At 34.7% G+C, this 17,108-nt stretch overlaps 1 protein-coding gene across 1 annotated transcript in view; it reads right to left on the reverse strand.

Moving 5' to 3' along the window:
* The window catches only part of CFAP47 (cilia and flagella associated protein 47), a 261,632-nt gene that overhangs the window by 133,398 nt on the left and 111,126 nt on the right, over positions 1 to 17,108 (reverse strand). The window contains exons 46-48 of the mRNA XM_058800177.1: positions 12,784 to 12,980; positions 9,091 to 9,234; positions 7,389 to 7,562 (exon numbers count right to left, since the gene is read on the reverse strand). Coding sequence (XP_058656160.1) covers positions 7,389 to 7,562; positions 9,091 to 9,234; positions 12,784 to 12,980 — 515 coding nt within the window. The remainder of the gene's footprint in view (positions 1 to 7,388; positions 7,563 to 9,090; positions 9,235 to 12,783; positions 12,981 to 17,108) is intronic.

Raw genomic sequence — 17,108 nt, forward strand, 5'->3', positions numbered from 1 at the left:
TTTTGGACAGTTTTTCAAATTAGTGAACTAACAGAAGCTAAATTATTTTAAAATTAAGTTTTTAATCTTAAGGAAGGGACTGTATAACCAAATAGGACAAGGTTGTGTATAAGCAATGAAATTATGTCACTACACACATGGCCTCTGTTCAGTGTTTGAATCCAGATCCTGTTTCAAGAGACATGAAGGAATTCTCCCTTCCCTGTCCTGCATCAGATTAAACCTTTTGGCATCGGATGCTCACTAAAACTTGCACAGAACTGATGCTGACCTCAGTCTGTGTCACCTTTCCAGCTGCAGTCATTAAACTCACATTCCTCAAGCTGCTTGCTATTCCAGAGCTATAACACAAATATTCACCATCCTATTGAGGAATCACCCCCATTCATTTACCAACCCTATTTGTCTCTGTTATTTAAGTTACTCACACCTCAATCTCCAAGCAGTGGTCACAACAATTCAGTCTCCTACTTCCAACCTCCTGAGTAGGTTTATGGTTGTCACAAACCATACCTCACTCTCCAGGTACCTCTCATGTGTTCCATAAACAGAGCTTTGTCTTGCTCCAATGGCCATGTGATTATCAGCTCTGTTACTGACATTAATTAAAATTATCAACTTCAAATGACTAATGGATACTAAAAGGGCATGCCCAAGCCTGCCCATGCACACAGGCAATTTATCCTAATATCAGAATTCATACTGAGACTCATTCTCATTTGTTCACAGACATTTGGGATTCTAATATGGCATAATGTTGCATACCGAGTCTCTGCTAACTGCAGGTTTATTACAAAATAACAATGGATCCAGGAATACTCAGAAAGTGAAAAAGCTGTAGAATTTAAATGTACACATAGGGGAAAGTCCAGAAATAGCAGATCTCTACAACAATAAGTAGATGCAGAGATTTTCTAAGTTTAGAGGAAAGTTTTGAGTGAAGCAACAGAAGAATTTATAGAGAATAAGCTTTAATTTAACTTCGTTCTGAATATCAGAGAGAGAGAGAGCTATTTCTTATTAAAATGCATTTTATGAGGATTATATGTAAGAACAGGACACAATTTTAGTCACAGCTGTAACATTGAATAACCTTATGTCCTGTAATAATCCACAACACTGTGTTCCTGAAGGTACCTTAATATGCCTAACAAAATCTTCTATGGATCACTGCTGTTAGGCAAATACATTTTGAAAGAAGAAAATGGGGCATAAATTGGGGTGCTTTTATCAACAACAAAAATAATATTGATGTACAAGCTATTTAAAATTAGTCAAGATATGGAATTACTTCTTCCAATTAGTGGGAGAGGCAGTTTGTCAGCTGCCCTGATGTGCAACCAGAGAACGATGAACAATTACAGGCAGATTAACCAGAACCCACACCAAGGGTGGGGCTGCAGAGATATGTACTTACTCACAGTATTTATACTGAGAGAAACAGGCAGATCTGCACATAAACACTGAGGAACACACAAAATTTATCAGGCATAAGTAATTGCATAAATAATAAATAAATCAATTATAAATAATAAATAGTTTCTTAAAATATGTTTGATCACTATTACTCAGGAAACTAGAATTGCAGAATAACTCAGTAGAGCCAAAATGTAAATTATTATTAAAATTATCATTGTGACCCGGTACAACATTTGCGCAAATCAATTCATACCCAAGGATTTGGTTTTTAAATTACAGCATTCTCCATTTTCTTATATATCAAGTCATTATTTACACACAACCAGAAAGTATAAATGTATAAAATGCTGGAATTTAAAACTAATTTATCAGCCACTGTTTGAAAAATTATTCTGCAGAACTGTAATATAGCTATTTAACATAAACAGAAATGGAAAACCAAACTTCATAATTACAGTAACTTTTTCCAGAGCTGAATAACCAAAGAAGCATAACTCCAAAAACTTAAGGGCAAAGTGATGAATGGATGTACAAACATAATTAAATATATTTAAACTCCATTGTGTCTTAGTGTAACAAAGTTAGACAGTAATATATTCAAGGCTTCCATTTGAAAATTGTTTCTCAGGTCTGTTCAACAATATTGAGAAGCTCTACTTCGCAAAAAGTTTATGCTCTTCGACCCTAGGCCAGAAGCCAATCTGTAGGAGTCTCTGATCATGTGACAACAAGACTCTTCACAAAACTCTCAAGAATGGCAGTTTTCCAAAACAAGCCCCCATTGCTTTCCCTCATCCACCTTTCAGTGCAAACTTTCCAAATTTCTGAATCACTAGGAACTCATTTAATTCTTGCAATCACTCTTATTTTGCCACCAGCATGTCATCACACTGAAGTGAAACATCTTTGCATTGCACTGAGGATATTCCCCAAATAATTCCTGCCTGTTGAGCAGCAATCTGGAGTTCTACATAATGAAAAATGCTACATAATCCAGATTTGTTCCTAAACCAGGCCACCTGTCAAAACTACTAACACATTTCAAGAAACAAATTTGACTTAAGACCTCACAATGCCCTTAATTGATCTAAAAATTTCACAAGTTATCAAAAAAAAACGTGGCAACAACTAAAGTTATTCTGAAAATTCTGTAGGCCTTTGAACCATTCATTATTGTTAAGATTGCCTTTTCTTTAGTGAAAAGTACCCCTGTTACAGAAACTCTGGGTGATACAGGAGAAGTCAAAGAAATTGAAAGGACAGATAAAAATTGAAGCATTATGGAAGACACAGATCCACTTGTTGTTAAAGAATATAAACATGACCTTGAATAACCAGGTTACTGCACTCGGCACAGAATTTATTCTCAGAAAATCTCAGATACATCACCAAACAAGAGTTAGGCTGAACAGAGAAGCCCCTCATTAAAGGTTTATTATTTATACATAGTTTTATTAATGTGAAGCACTTTTCACAAATACCTAACCTTCATGACATTGTCTTGGTCACATTGTAAAAACCTACAATGGATATACAGAGAATAGATAAAAACAGACTGAAAAGCTGGGGATTTGATTTTTTTTTCATTATGTTTTTATTCTACAATTTTATAAAATATTAGTAGTTTGTATAACCTAATCCCTGAAAGGTAATTTAACTGGGTCTTGAGATTCCTCTGGAGAGTTTACTTTAATAACATTATTTTGAATAGCAATGAGAAAAACAGTTGCACAGTTTTGTATTTTTATTGCAAAACCATGTCTTGAAAGAATTAGGCATCTTTATAGCTAAAGTTTTTATCAGAATTTATAGCTTTTAAAAGCTATAATTTTTTTTAAAGTTTTTAAAGAATTTATAGCTAAAGTTTCTATCAAAGGTATCATTAGAAGGAGCCACAAACACATCAGACAATTATTTATATCCAGTTGACAAAGATTTATATAAATAAACAAGAAAATTGCATTTAAGGTTTTGTCATGAGACTGAGATTGGATTTTCATAAAAATGCTTTACACTTCCTCCTCTTCTCGAAGGATTTGAATGTAATTTTACAGACACAAAAATCCATTTACACTGCAGTCACTTACCTTCTATTAATTCATCATCAGAGAAAGATGTGCTCTCTGGCTGATGTTATATATGCATAAATTCTTTATGAATTCTGTTGTGATTTTTTTTTTTCATATACAGGAGTAAGTTAATCACGAGGAAGACTATTTATTGTTAGATCCCTTAGAACCAACCATGAAGAGCACAGTGGCAGCACTTCCCTAAGGAACTACACATCAATCAGTAGAAAAGAATTCATAAAACCATTCATATCTTTCCAAGGGAATTTATGGAAATTGTCTTTTTAATCACGGAAAGCTTTGTGAGCACTGGAAGTGTTTTGCTTAGTAGTTTTAAATGTAGACTGATGGAGCCATGCCCATGACCTCCCCTGAACTGCAAAGGCACTTCTTCCCTCCCCAGCTCTAGAACCACACTAATGTTTGCACAGAAAATCAAACCACATCTATAAAAATTATTGCTGCCCCAGACATAAACCCTCTGTATATGATTAAAAAGGAAAAAAAAAAAAAATTCAGCTGGAAGAGGACTGTCTTTCTGCAATAAAGGCAAGGATTATTTCCTTCTTCCTTCCAGACTTAAATTTCATTTTAAATAGTCACTTTTGCAGTAGTAGCCTCATTTTGGCTCAGGCTATTAGAAAAACACAGCAAATACGAGAAACAGAGTAGCATATATATAACATGATTTTTTTTAATGAAATGAGGTTTTTTGTTAAGTTTACAGTTTAATGTATTCAGTTATTAAAATGAAATAGTGAAGCTAAATTTAGACCTCCAAGGCAAAATTAACCAAGTATTAGTTCAGCTAAATTACTTGTTGCTAAGTATTCCTCATGCAGTAAATTGTTTATGGACATGCCTGTAAATTATTACATTTGTCAGTTACTGGCACATCTCATACCATTCTTGATAAAGGTTGAGGTTTATTACTTCAGTAAATGAAATTCTTGTAGGTTTTTTTTTTTTTTTTAATATCATGTGCATCCCAGTTAATCTCTGAGAAATTACTTCATATGGTGGATATACTCCAGCAATGCAGGGTGTATGGGGCACATCAACCAACCAATCCAATAATGAAGATATTCATTAGCCAACAAAATTACAAAAGATCCCATGAAAAAAACATCCAAAATGATTACTTCTTGTATTATCTTTGCACTGTCTGCCAAGACTGACAACATGTCCTCTACCTAATCACCAACTTAGCTACAGCACAATACAGAAAACTGTCAAAGATTCTGGATTAAACAGGAGGAGGAGTTATTGGGCTGCCAGCAACTGCTCCCAGGGGAAACACAAACAAAGCAAAACCAGTGCTCTGCTTCACCACAGACTACCCAGATATTACAGTAACCAGGCAGCATGGAATGAACAACAGCAACAAAATTAGAATAACTTCATTTTCCTGTTGCCCTTTGTGCTACATACATCTGAGTAAATAAAGCTTATTTGGCATTTCCAACAAGGCTGTGGGTCACAGTTCCCTCTTAGAGGAGGTTTTCTAAATTCCTCTAATAACTGCAGATACCTGTGATCATGTTCTGGATTTAGTGATTATATCCTGATTTACAGGCAGACTGTTTTGGAAATAAAAGCAAGCAAATGAACTTTGCTCACTCCAATAGCACAAGACACTACATGACATCTGCTGGAGAGTGCTGGAAGTGATTACAACTGTTTGCTTGGTGGAGGGGACGGCTTCCAGACTCCAGCAGGCTTTGTGACCATGCCTTCTCCAGCAATTCCAGCCCACCTTGCTCCAAGTGTTCTGCAACTGCTCCTGGCTAAGAACCTCGCACAGAGAAAATGCATTATTCACACTGAGTAATTTATTATATGCACACATGCATGAAACAGCTGACCTTACTGTTTCTCTCCTAAAGGTCCCAGAGCTAGAAGAGCACACACAGTTGGATTGTTGAGCAGTATTTCACAGAGATGAAAAAAGCACAAAAAACCCTCCACATCACAAAACCAAATTTCAAGGCTCAGAGAACACCCTCAAGGAGATCAAAGTTCAGTCACACAGAGCTCACCCTGGAATAGTTCAACTATCATAAATTCATTTAATGCAATATTTCTGAAAAATACATACAATGAATAATTTTAAGGTATTCATTTTGAAGTTGGTTATTTCTGTACCTTTCACTTACATTGGCACAAAAAAAAATTGAGTTCACACAAAATAGGAAAGCAGAAAAAACAGTTCTGTTGCCAAAAACATTCACTTCTTCCAGAGACAAAAGTACAAATATATCAGAAATGCAAATGCATTCACATCTGAAAAACTAAACTGTTGAAAATAAAAATGTCAAAGCTGGTGATGCCCAAAAAATTCATTTCTTACTTTGTTTTGGGGATGATAATGAGTCAAAAAATAGGAATATGAACCTGGACCTTTCTGTGATGTACAAAGTTTACTAAATGTAGATTGACCTGTAAAAGTGGAAACCTGGAAAACAGGAGACTAGCAAGAAGATATCCAAGGAAGGATTTTCACATTGGCATGAATTATCATTACTTTATAGAACATTGCTGCTGGTATATACATGATCTCTCTTTATATCTTATGGTCAAATCATTACATTTCAATTTCAATAAAGCAGCACTTGGACCTACTGGCACCAAGACAGAGAACAAAATGATTCATTTTGCAAGTCCACACTACAAAGCTAGTCAGATTTTATCTTCTAGCATGTAATTGTCCCATTTTCAACCCTTCCACAGAAGAAAAACTAAATAAATATATTTACAGATGCTGACAATTGTTAGCTGGCACTCCCCTGCATTGCTTCAATAGATGGAGCCATCCTGGCAAACACTGTATGGCCATAATATCTGGACGCTATCTAATTTAGATTTAAATGCCATGATAGAGTTACAAATATGGATTTTCATGAGCAAGATCCAACATGTTCCTGCTCAGAAATTTCTCAGCAGCTGAGAGGAAAAGCAGAATTTCATCTTTGTTGGCCTAATGTATATTCTGCCTCTGCTGGCCTAGGTCATAGCGTCCAATACGTTGGTGCAGAAGGTGAGGAATGCTACAGAAATAGTTTTATCACTTCCATATTAAACATACAGACAAGATAAATATTAGAAAAATTATGCTATTTCAGTACTAAAACAGTGCTTTTAAATAGGAAAGTGTGTTTGTGTAAACAGAGTTATAAAATATAGCTAATGGAAAGCATGAAAAATAATTATTATACTTAATAGTAAAAATATGTTCTTGAGCAAGGAAATCAATAAAACTGTATTCCTTAAGAATTTATATTAACCTCCTCAGTAAACATTGCCTTTCAACAGCTCCAGTGATTACCACTGAATTTTCTCTTCCATCAGCAAACACACAAAGCATTCCCAGCTTCCTCCAGCATTCCTGAAACAACAGCTGGGCAATAGACAGCAACTGGGCCAGGCCACTGGGCCATGAGAAATTTATGTACAGTGAGCTCATGCTGCAATCCTTCCCTTAGGAGGACAATAATTTTTGTCCTTTTCATGTAATATTCAATATTTTATGAAGATTTTAGGAACCCAGTAATTCTCAGGCTCCTCGTCTGATTTCAAAACTCATGGACTTGACCACCGTTTTCAAATTGTTGGAGAAGCAAAGATTAGCAAATGAACAGAGAACAATTGCAGAAGTGTTGCTCTCTCAGAGTAAAACATGAAGAAATCTTTTTTCCCATCAAGCACACAGTAAAATCATACATTATCTCACAGATTTCCTGACTATAAACATATCCATATACTATGAGCTATAGAACATTTTCTCACGGACACATGAATTTTATTAGCATATCTGCAATTACAGTAATTGTTGCTACTGTAATACATAATGTATCAGTCGTTGTCAGAAAAATATTTGTCATATCATTGCAAAAAAATTACCTTGTATTTTAGCATCTTCTTGGTATAATTGTGCACCCATAGGATTTTATGAGCCACCTTTCCCACTTGGCACTCTATCACAATGCAATCCTGAGGCAGAGGTTTCTTCCCTATTCCCTTAAGACTGAAGATGTTCTGAGTTCCAGCTGTAACATTTCTCAGAATAAGCCTTCCCTGTGACAAAGAAAGGAGAAAAAAAGAAGTTGTTTTATTACTGTACAAGGCCCCTTGGCTGCAAAGCAACTCCTTTAGTTTATTTATCTCAAATCTAGGTGACTCAGAGTGCTTACAAGAAAGGGCTCCTATTGACTTTCCTAGTTCTTTAATAAACCTATTATTAAACAAAGAAGTAAACCAGAGAAACAAAACCTTTTATTCTAATTTTTTTCTAAACCATTAAATTCAACAACATAAAGTTTTCACATTTCTAGGTTTTCTACTTCTTGGCTTCTTCTTGAAAAACAAACATCTCCAAGAACATATGATCTCATGCCTCTTTGTCTCTCATATAATATTATAACTTTGATCATTGATTATTTCCACCTGTCCTATGAGCACAGGGTTGAGCCTGGAGAAAGGGAGACCCAAGGGAACTGCATTGCTCTCTACAAACACCTGAAAGGAGCCCGTAGTGAGGTGGGGATGGGTCTCTTCTCTATGTCTCAAGTGAAAGGTTGAAAGGAAATTACCTTAATTTGTGCCAGGGGAGGTTCAGATTAGACATTGGAAAGAGGTTTTTACTGGAAGAGTGGTTAGGCATTGACATAAGTTCCCAAGGAAAGTGGTGGAGTCACCATCTCAAGAGGCATCTGGATAAGGCATCTGGGACATGGTTTAGGGGTAACTATGGTGGTGTTGGGCTGACAGCTGGACTAGAGGTCTTTTCCAACCTGGATGATTTTGTGATTCAGCTAAAATGTCCTCCATAATCATTTGTCATCAAAGGATTCAGGGCTTTTGGCTTTTAATAATTTTACAATACTGAATACCTAAACTGCATTATATTTGGTTGGTAACACATGTAGAAGGGTTACTCATGCTTCAAAAAACATTTTTTTTTCATCTTTGGCATTTCACATATTTCAACAGCAACTTGTAGCCAAAATCTCTCAGCTGGGACACAGACAAAGCCACAAATACAGCTTCTTGCTAAAGGAGCTATAGGCTTTGCTCTGCTTGTGATTTTAACATTTGGAATAGTGATTGCTCTGATGGCAAAGGCAGCTGTGAAATGGTGGCTTAAATTGTAAATAAAGTACTCATCACATAAATTATTTTGTGATGTAGGCATGCAATGAGAAATATTACCTAATTATTTAGGTAATGAAATACAATTTAATATTATTATTTGAATTCAGAATAACAACATATATTTTTGTGATAAATTCAGAATTTTTATGGAATAACTGTAGAATTGAAGGATTTCATAGAAACTAATGAAATTGAAGAATATAATGGAAAATTAAATAAAGAAGGTGTGAAAATATGTATTGGGGAAATCTTTCATACCTAATCTTAACCTTTATAAAGTTGGTTCATTTGTGTTTTTACTTCACATAGTAGTAAATCTTACCCTTTCCTTCTCTCAAGCAGAGGCTTTAATATTAGCAACTGTCTAAACACTTTCATAATTTGGATACTGGCGATAAGCAGTATTGGTGAGAGCATCCTTTTCAAATGTTGAAACTGATTTCTCTCTTACCATTATGACATTCTCAGCAATGGGCTTGAATGTGAGTGGATATGGAACTGTTCCACCTACAGGCACATTTATTGCAGGAGGGCCATGAAAACCCTGTCCTTCCAAAATTGCTTCAAACCTCCAGTCCTCACTGGATAAATTACTCTGAAAGATGTAAATCAAAGTTGTAAATTAGATTATGCATTTAAATTTTTTAATGTGCATTTCAGCTTTCATTTGCAGCTATCACTGCATCAATACTCCTTTGCTCCAAGTACTGGCTCAGAGTGCCTTTGGGAAAAATTAAAGCAGTGTATTTTAAAAATTAAATAAGCTAATAATAAATCTGTTATTCCTGGCAGCCAGAGGTACAGAACCCCTACTTTCAGGAGCAATACTGTCAGCAGGAATATTCATTAGAAAACATGAGCATGATCTAGCAAATGGTCAAGATGGAATTTGTAAGCATCATTATAAACATTTACAAGTATCTTTATGATGCTGCTTAATGCTTGGCAAAATTCTGTTCCTATACCATGTGTAAAAAAATCTTGGTGCACCCCTTTTAAGTGCTGATGTGGTGTGCTGGCATACATTGCCTCATTTGGCCACTTACAATGCTGCAGGATCAGTCTTATGAATTGAAAATTCCATCTCCAAAGGAGAATTTACAATTCTGTGTTCTCAGAATCTGGTCTTTCAAGAGTAAACTACTTTAAAGAATTACTATCCTGAGCAATATGAGCCTGAGCCTATTTAAGAAACATGTTTATCTTGCACCCAGATGTATCATAAGACTGCTTGGTTATGGCAAAAAAAGTGGGATATTTCACAATACATGCTTAGAGGCTGCCTAAAAGCAGTAAAACTAAAATAAAGTTATTCAGCCTCCTACTATTTGAAAGAACCAAACATCCAGTCTGAAGAAAAAAAAAATTAACACTCATCTGAAAGATAAAATAAACTGTCACTCATGAGCTAACTCATGCCTTGTCAAATAGAGAGGATTAATCTCATCTGATCTATGAAAAAAGAGGTAATCTATGAAAAAAGAGGTAATCTTTTGACCTATAATGGTCTTCATCCGTGGAAAATTGTGTACAAACATCAGAGATAAAGGATTGGTTTCAGGGAATAGAGATGATACTTCAGTTTTTGTTTCTGCCTAAGAACTTCTCAGGAACAAAGAACCTGGGTCATCAGAGCTAACCCAGAGCTACCCACATCTGCAGTACCATATATCAAAGCTTTGATTAATATGTACAATTAATGCTTCAGTGTTAGGTGTTCAATTTCCCAGTAGCTGAGCACATATGCCTGCATGGAATGTTGAGGTTGGTGCAGTGTCTCAGTTTTACCAAAACCTTCCATCACCATGTCGCCAATTCTGTAATAACAATGACATCATCTCTGGTAGAAAGTACAAAAGAAAAAAGTATGACGTCCTTGTGCCAAGGATAAAATAAAAAGGAAAAAAAGACAACAAAAGGGTTTGTTTTTTTTTTCCCATCATGCTTTTTTTATCTCCACAATATCAGGAAAAGCTTTATCCCTTTGAGAACCAGCTGACCAGGTGTAAAATTGGCAGGTCATCACTCTCTGCTAATCTAACATTTTAAAATTTGGGATTGAGGAAAAACATCATCTGGATTGGTCTAGGTTCTAGAGGAAGGGCATGAAATTTTGGGCCCTTAAGTTGTTTTATTTCCAGTGTTTTCTAGTACAATTGGTATCAGATGTTTCCTTTATCCACAGTAGTGATGATTACATCAATATGTAACACAAATATTTCTTCTTAATCTCTAACACAAAATCTTGTCATCTGGAGAAATGTGGTTGACAAACATGGTCATTGTGAAATTCTTTTGTAACAAATCCTTCTAACACAACAGGAATTTGTCTTAGAAGTGTCTTCTAAAGAAAGTTATTAAGAACAACAATAAACATTAGAAAATTTAAAGAAAATATTTGTTAAATTTTATTCCCACGTACTCATTCATTAATGGCTTTAATTAATTAATCATCTAATTCCTACAGGATCTCTGCTTAATGTAAAATCTCATCCAAAGCCTGCCCAGTGAATTAATTTAAACACAATAAATACTAAGGGAGTCAGAATCTCCTCACAGGTTTGTAGGTGGTTCAACCCAAGGTACCCAATAATTATATTGGACCTGTACCTGGAGAGTCTGAAAGGTAGAGATGGAAGAGTTACATTCATGTCATGCTTGAGAAAGTCATGGAAAATCGAAAAGAAACTAATCACAGATCTCAGATTCTGCTGGGTTCTTATTCTGTTTCTGTCTCTAATTCACTGTGGGGCTTTAAGCTGCCAGCTGATCATTTAATCTGCTCCATTTATCAAGTGTTCCACCTAACACACATTATGACTGTTAGTTTGATTGTGTCTGTAAAAAGTGTTTGAGCACTAAATATTTGGTTCAAGAAACTACTTCTAGCAGATTGAATAACTCCACCTTCAGTTCCACAATGAGCATATATTTTTCCACTAAATATTTAATAAAATTTAAATGACAAATACAATACTGCTAATAAAAATATAAATATATGAGAAACGTTCTGGTAGATGGAGAAGCTCCAACTAGGAGTGTATATAGAAATGTAAAGTATCTAACTCCTAAAAAGTGAACCCTCTGAAGTGAAAAATAAATCATCAGAACAACAATGCAAATCTGTTTAGAAAGTGTCTGTTTAAACAAGGTAGAAAATCCTTTTACCTTTCTGTGTTATGTATCAGTTGTTTTTAGGCTAATGTAGCATTCAAAAAAATCAATACATAAATTATTAATATCTTAAAACTCTTGAAAGAAGACACAGCACTATAATATGGTTTCCTTTAATTTTCTTTTTTCCTTTCTGATGTACTAGTTCCTTGTATACTCTCAATATTTGACACAGCATTCAGCATGGTCTTTCCCCAGATATTCAGTCTGCTTGCTTGAATCTTCCCCCACCCTTTTGACTACAAAATCTCAAAATAATTTCTCTATAAATTAGCTCACTACTATTCCTTAGTGGCTCTACTATCAAAAGTACACAGACTAAACTCTAGTTCAGATCTCAGGAAATCTTTTACTGCTTCTATCTCTTATAGAATCTTTATTCCTTTTCTCACACCTAAAGTTCCTTCCCTATATTTTTTGTGGGTTTTTTCTTGTTTTGTTTTAAAGTTCTCTAAAATTTGACTAATAATTTTCTGAGAGGGATGATATTGCGCCCATCTTCTCTCTCTGATCTTCTCATGTGCCAAGGGTTTCATACAAAGAAGATATGATAAAACTATACACAATATACTGGCTATGCTTACCATGTTTTTTCAACTGTATATAATCTAGTTCTTCTGTTTTATTCCTCAGCATGTCTCTTTTTTTTCCTTCAGAAATACTATATTTATTCCCTAGATTAAATAACTACTTTATTCACTTTCATTGTGATAACATTAGTAAATAACAGACTAAAAATTTTGAGAAGAAAACCATCAAAATTTAGTCCATCAAACTAATAATTAACTTGAAGTAAATTATTTTTCCCAACAGGTTTTACATTATCTACAACATGGACTTTGAGAAATAATCCTCAAGTTAATATGCATTTCTGCATTTCAGGACTGTAAATTTTTACAGTATTGATCTGAAATCCACTTTTTTTAAATCCTGAACCTTAGTTTAGTTAGCAGTAGAGGAGTGAACTTACAATTGGAATTTCCTGAGTCACTGTCTGGTAAGCTGGAATTAGAAATTCAAGCTGTGCATCAGCCTGGTCTTCATTCACCACACACTCAATCTCATAGACACGAATATCACAGGATGACTTCAGAATAATCTGACAGTGGTAGCAACCAGGTTTCTTAGGAGTGAATTTTATAGGAAACTCAACTGCATCAATTCCACCTAAAAAAAAAAAAAAAAAGAAAAACAAAAAAACCCTAACAAAACAAAAAAAAAGGAACTGTTGGAAAGCTTTTCAGGAACATTGAATCCACAAGCAGAATCTGAAGAGGTATCCAATACAGTAGGAGTCTCTTCCCAGCAGTACACGCAAAAATTTCCAAGAAACAACAGAATTTTAGGAGTGTTACCCTATAATTTAGTTTCCTAAAAATGGTATATTGAAACATGCAAACAATATTTTCTACTGATTTTAGTAGTGCACATAAAGATATTTTAAGATATTTAGTGAGAATAAAGATATTTTAAAATATCTCTTAAATCTAGTAGAAGAATTTAGCATATATGACTTTCTGTAAATATTTTAAAAGCAATACAAACTATTGCACATTTGTCAACAGCTGCCATCAGAGATATCAGTGATAGTACAGAATATTTGGCTGAGTATCCCAAACAATTACTGAAATTCTGTTAAATGTTGTAGCTCTCATGACAACTCATTAGACCTTTTCCTATGCCACATTTTGAATTGAAAGTCTGAGTTTCCAAAATTGACAGGGGTGCCTAAGCTGAACCAGAATCATGCAAAATCCCGCTTTCCCAATCTGCAGCACAGAGGAAAACTCCCCACTGTGATTTCCAGAGCAAGGAAGAAGCAGAACAAATGCAAAGCTGCCCATCTCTGCACAGAGCCAGGTCTAACAAGGCTGCTGCAAAGATTTCCTCCTCTGTGCTTGCTCACAGAAAAGATCAGACTCCTGCACAGGATTTTAAGCAGCCCTTTAGGACACATTCCAAAGGAGAAAAGAAGGTACATGAGGAACTCCAGTGATGGCCACAAAGAGATCCCCAGTCCCAGAGTCTCCAAGAAACCCGAAAAACCACATGAGGACTGCAGCTGTAAAATCTGTAGTTTTACATGTAACAAACACTGATTTTTTTCAGTTTTCCAAGGCTAGAAACCCATGCCTAAAGCTGGAAAAAGATGGTAAGGAAAGTCAGAGACAAGGTTGAAGTAAGATAATACAGTGTACTGAAAGATCCAATATATTTCTGCATGAGTTTTACTTTCTTGCACTAAATGGAAATTTTAATTAGTAACAACTAGGGTTATTTTTGCCTGAGTTGGACCCATATTTAAAGGCACAGTTTCAAAGAGAAATCCTATAGAAAAATTTAAAAAGAAAAACCTTAAAAAGTACGTTCCATAATTATAATATTTAGTATGGCATTACTTTACCAAAAAATTTCTTGTGCATTAGAAAACATATTTTAGAATAAATCAGTTGAATAACTTAAATATTAAGCTCAATTACAATGAATCAAAAGGAAAACAAGTAAATTGGTTCTATTTATTCAACAGGGTAAGTATCTTCTGCAGTGATACATGGTTCCTCCAAATCAAAGCAACTACAGAAATCATTTGTCTTCAAATTATAAGTGAAGATTGACTTGTTTCCCTTCAAAATCTTTTTTAAATTCAGTAAAATAAACTGGGCTTAAAAATGTCTCAGCTTAGCATGTTTTGATCTCTCGGTCCCATAAGACATTGAATGAAGATTAATTTAGGGATATATTCAAAGATTTAATTAATATAATCCATGGGGCCACAACTGGCTTACCCAACAATTTCTGAGAAAAGTGTCAACAGTAAGCCATGGGCAGCATTTATTTGATTCCCAAGTAGCAGGAAGCAGAGCCTGCATCCATCAAAAAGAATGAGGCTGCAACATTTCTTTAAGAGTGAAAAGCCAGGCAGAGCAATACAGGGGTTTGTTCCAGCTTCCATCCTACTCGGGATTTTTATTGTTTCACAGGGAGGCATTCCATGTGAAATAAGCTGACAGTTTTATTTTCCAGATTTATGTCTGACAAATGCCTACAGGAAACATTCACTTGATCATATTGGGTTTTGTTGTGAGACAGTTGTCAAAACAGGGGTATTTGCAAAAACTAAACTTGCAGTGTGCAATTTCACCATGCATTTCTGGAGAACTAAATCACAGCACATAGGCACTGGCCATGCCCTCTGGCAACTGCCTGGCCTTTTGTGCCATTTATTTATTGCAACATACAATCTGATCACCAAAACTAACAAAGTTCATGTCCTCTGGTTCTTAAAAATTTTATAACTCATCATTTCAGATCTGCTTGAATTCAAAATAAGTCCTCTAACTGCATTAGCTGACAAACAATACCTTTCAAAGAAAAGTAATGCCAGTTTTTTTTGACATTAAAATGTGAGAAAAAACATATTCTCTAAGGTAGTAATAATGGCCCTTAGTAATCATTGTTTAGGATTATTACATATTGTGGGATGATGAAATGAGTAAAAATAGAAATACTGCTCTTCCACACCACAACCTGTAGTCATAATTTGTGAAGGTAGGAAAGTATGAGCCTTCAGCAGTTCATCAAATAATTGCACATTATATGAGATTTTGTTCAGCAATGGTGATTCTATCTATTCAGAATTTCAAAGCTAAATTTCTCACTGAATTTATCTCAGTGTCTGAAACTATGCATGTGTCACAAACAACTGGTTAAATTAACTTCAACACTGAATTTGCAGGTATGGAGTCCTAGAAGGTTAAATAAGCAACCATAAATAAGAATCCAGACTCTTCTGACTTCTGCTTTTATATATTAGGTCTTCAAATGGGCTCATCTGAATTAGAACATCACTCAACTTGGTAGTCTTGAAAAAGCAACTACTCTTTCATATCCCTTATTGAGTGCTTAAAAGTTATGAAATTTTTTGCTACCACTGTGTATGTTTATTTATGATTTCCTTTCACTTAATCACAGATTTGTAGAAGGGTTTCTAAAAAACCTTCTAACTGGTTATTTTTTTTTCTTTTTCTGCTTAGAGAGCATACAGCATACCATCAGACACCTAAACAAAAAGTTAAATACACTTAATCAGAAAATGAAGATCGACTGGGGAAAAAAGAATGAAAGAAGTTTTCCCTTAATTGACCTAAAAATAAAAATGGGAGACACTTTTTTTCAATGTCTTGTTATGAATATTCATCAGCTGTGTTTGTGTATGATTCAGGAGCCAGTGAGGGGCTGTGTGGGACTACATAAAGTAGTTGTAGGGGGCTGGTTGTTTAATAATCATTGAGCCTAATATTTATGAAAAATACTCACAGGCACTCTAGAAACAAGCAGACACTACTCCAGTGAGCAATGCTGCCAAGTTTACTTAATACAGCTTTAAGAATCATGTCATGAAGATGTTTTCTTAAGCCATTTGATGAAGAGCTCCTGCTGAAAGGGATTAGCCAAATTATAAGGAATTACACTAATAAAATAGAATAATAATTCAAAAACTCTTGATCTCAAAACACAACAAAGAGCTAAGTTCACTCTAAAACACACACTCAAAATTTACAAAAAAATTTCAAAACTGATTTTTTTGTGACTGGAAGACTAAACAAATTTTCCTACAGACAAGGAAGAGGGCTCAGAACTCTTACAAAGACTGCACTGAATGCATAAGGAAATATTACAAGGAGAGAGGGTCAAAACCAAGTCTTTTATATCACTTACTGCAAAATGGTAAGTTAATGCACAATTAGTAATGAAGGCTTATAGTGAAAAGATATAATAAGAGTTAGCTAGAGACTTCTATGGTGCAGTTCCTTTCTTTTTTCAATCAAGATTTCTCTGAAGAAATATTTTCTTTTTTTTTTAAAGAGAGAAAATTAAGTCACTAGTAGCTTTACCAGAAGCCACAAAGAAGTCAGAACAATCTGAATAAATTAACTATACGAACAATTATTGAGAAAATAGAAAATAACTAACAATTCCTGATAGTTCTGTAGAAAAGGATTTTTCATCATTCACTGGGTAGAAAGGGGGGAAAAAAGAAAAACAAGAGAACATTTCTTGGATATTCTTATTAAGTGTAACAGTAGGGAGCCAACATTGTCAAATCCTGTAGGAAGAGGCAAGAGAACTCTAATATTAGCTTGTGACACTGAATCTAAATTAGATAGCAAGGTGGAACAACATTTTTCATTTAAAATTAATTGTAAGCTTTACTTATTTATATGGAAAATTTTGATGTGCAATAGTACAACCCAGCTATCAGAAAAATGTTTTAGTTTTGTATTCATGCCTAGG

This window comes from Ammospiza caudacuta, chromosome 2, assembly GCF_027887145.1.
Source record: "Ammospiza caudacuta isolate bAmmCau1 chromosome 2, bAmmCau1.pri, whole genome shotgun sequence".
NCBI classification, from domain to species: Eukaryota; Metazoa; Chordata; class Aves; order Passeriformes; family Passerellidae; genus Ammospiza; species Ammospiza caudacuta.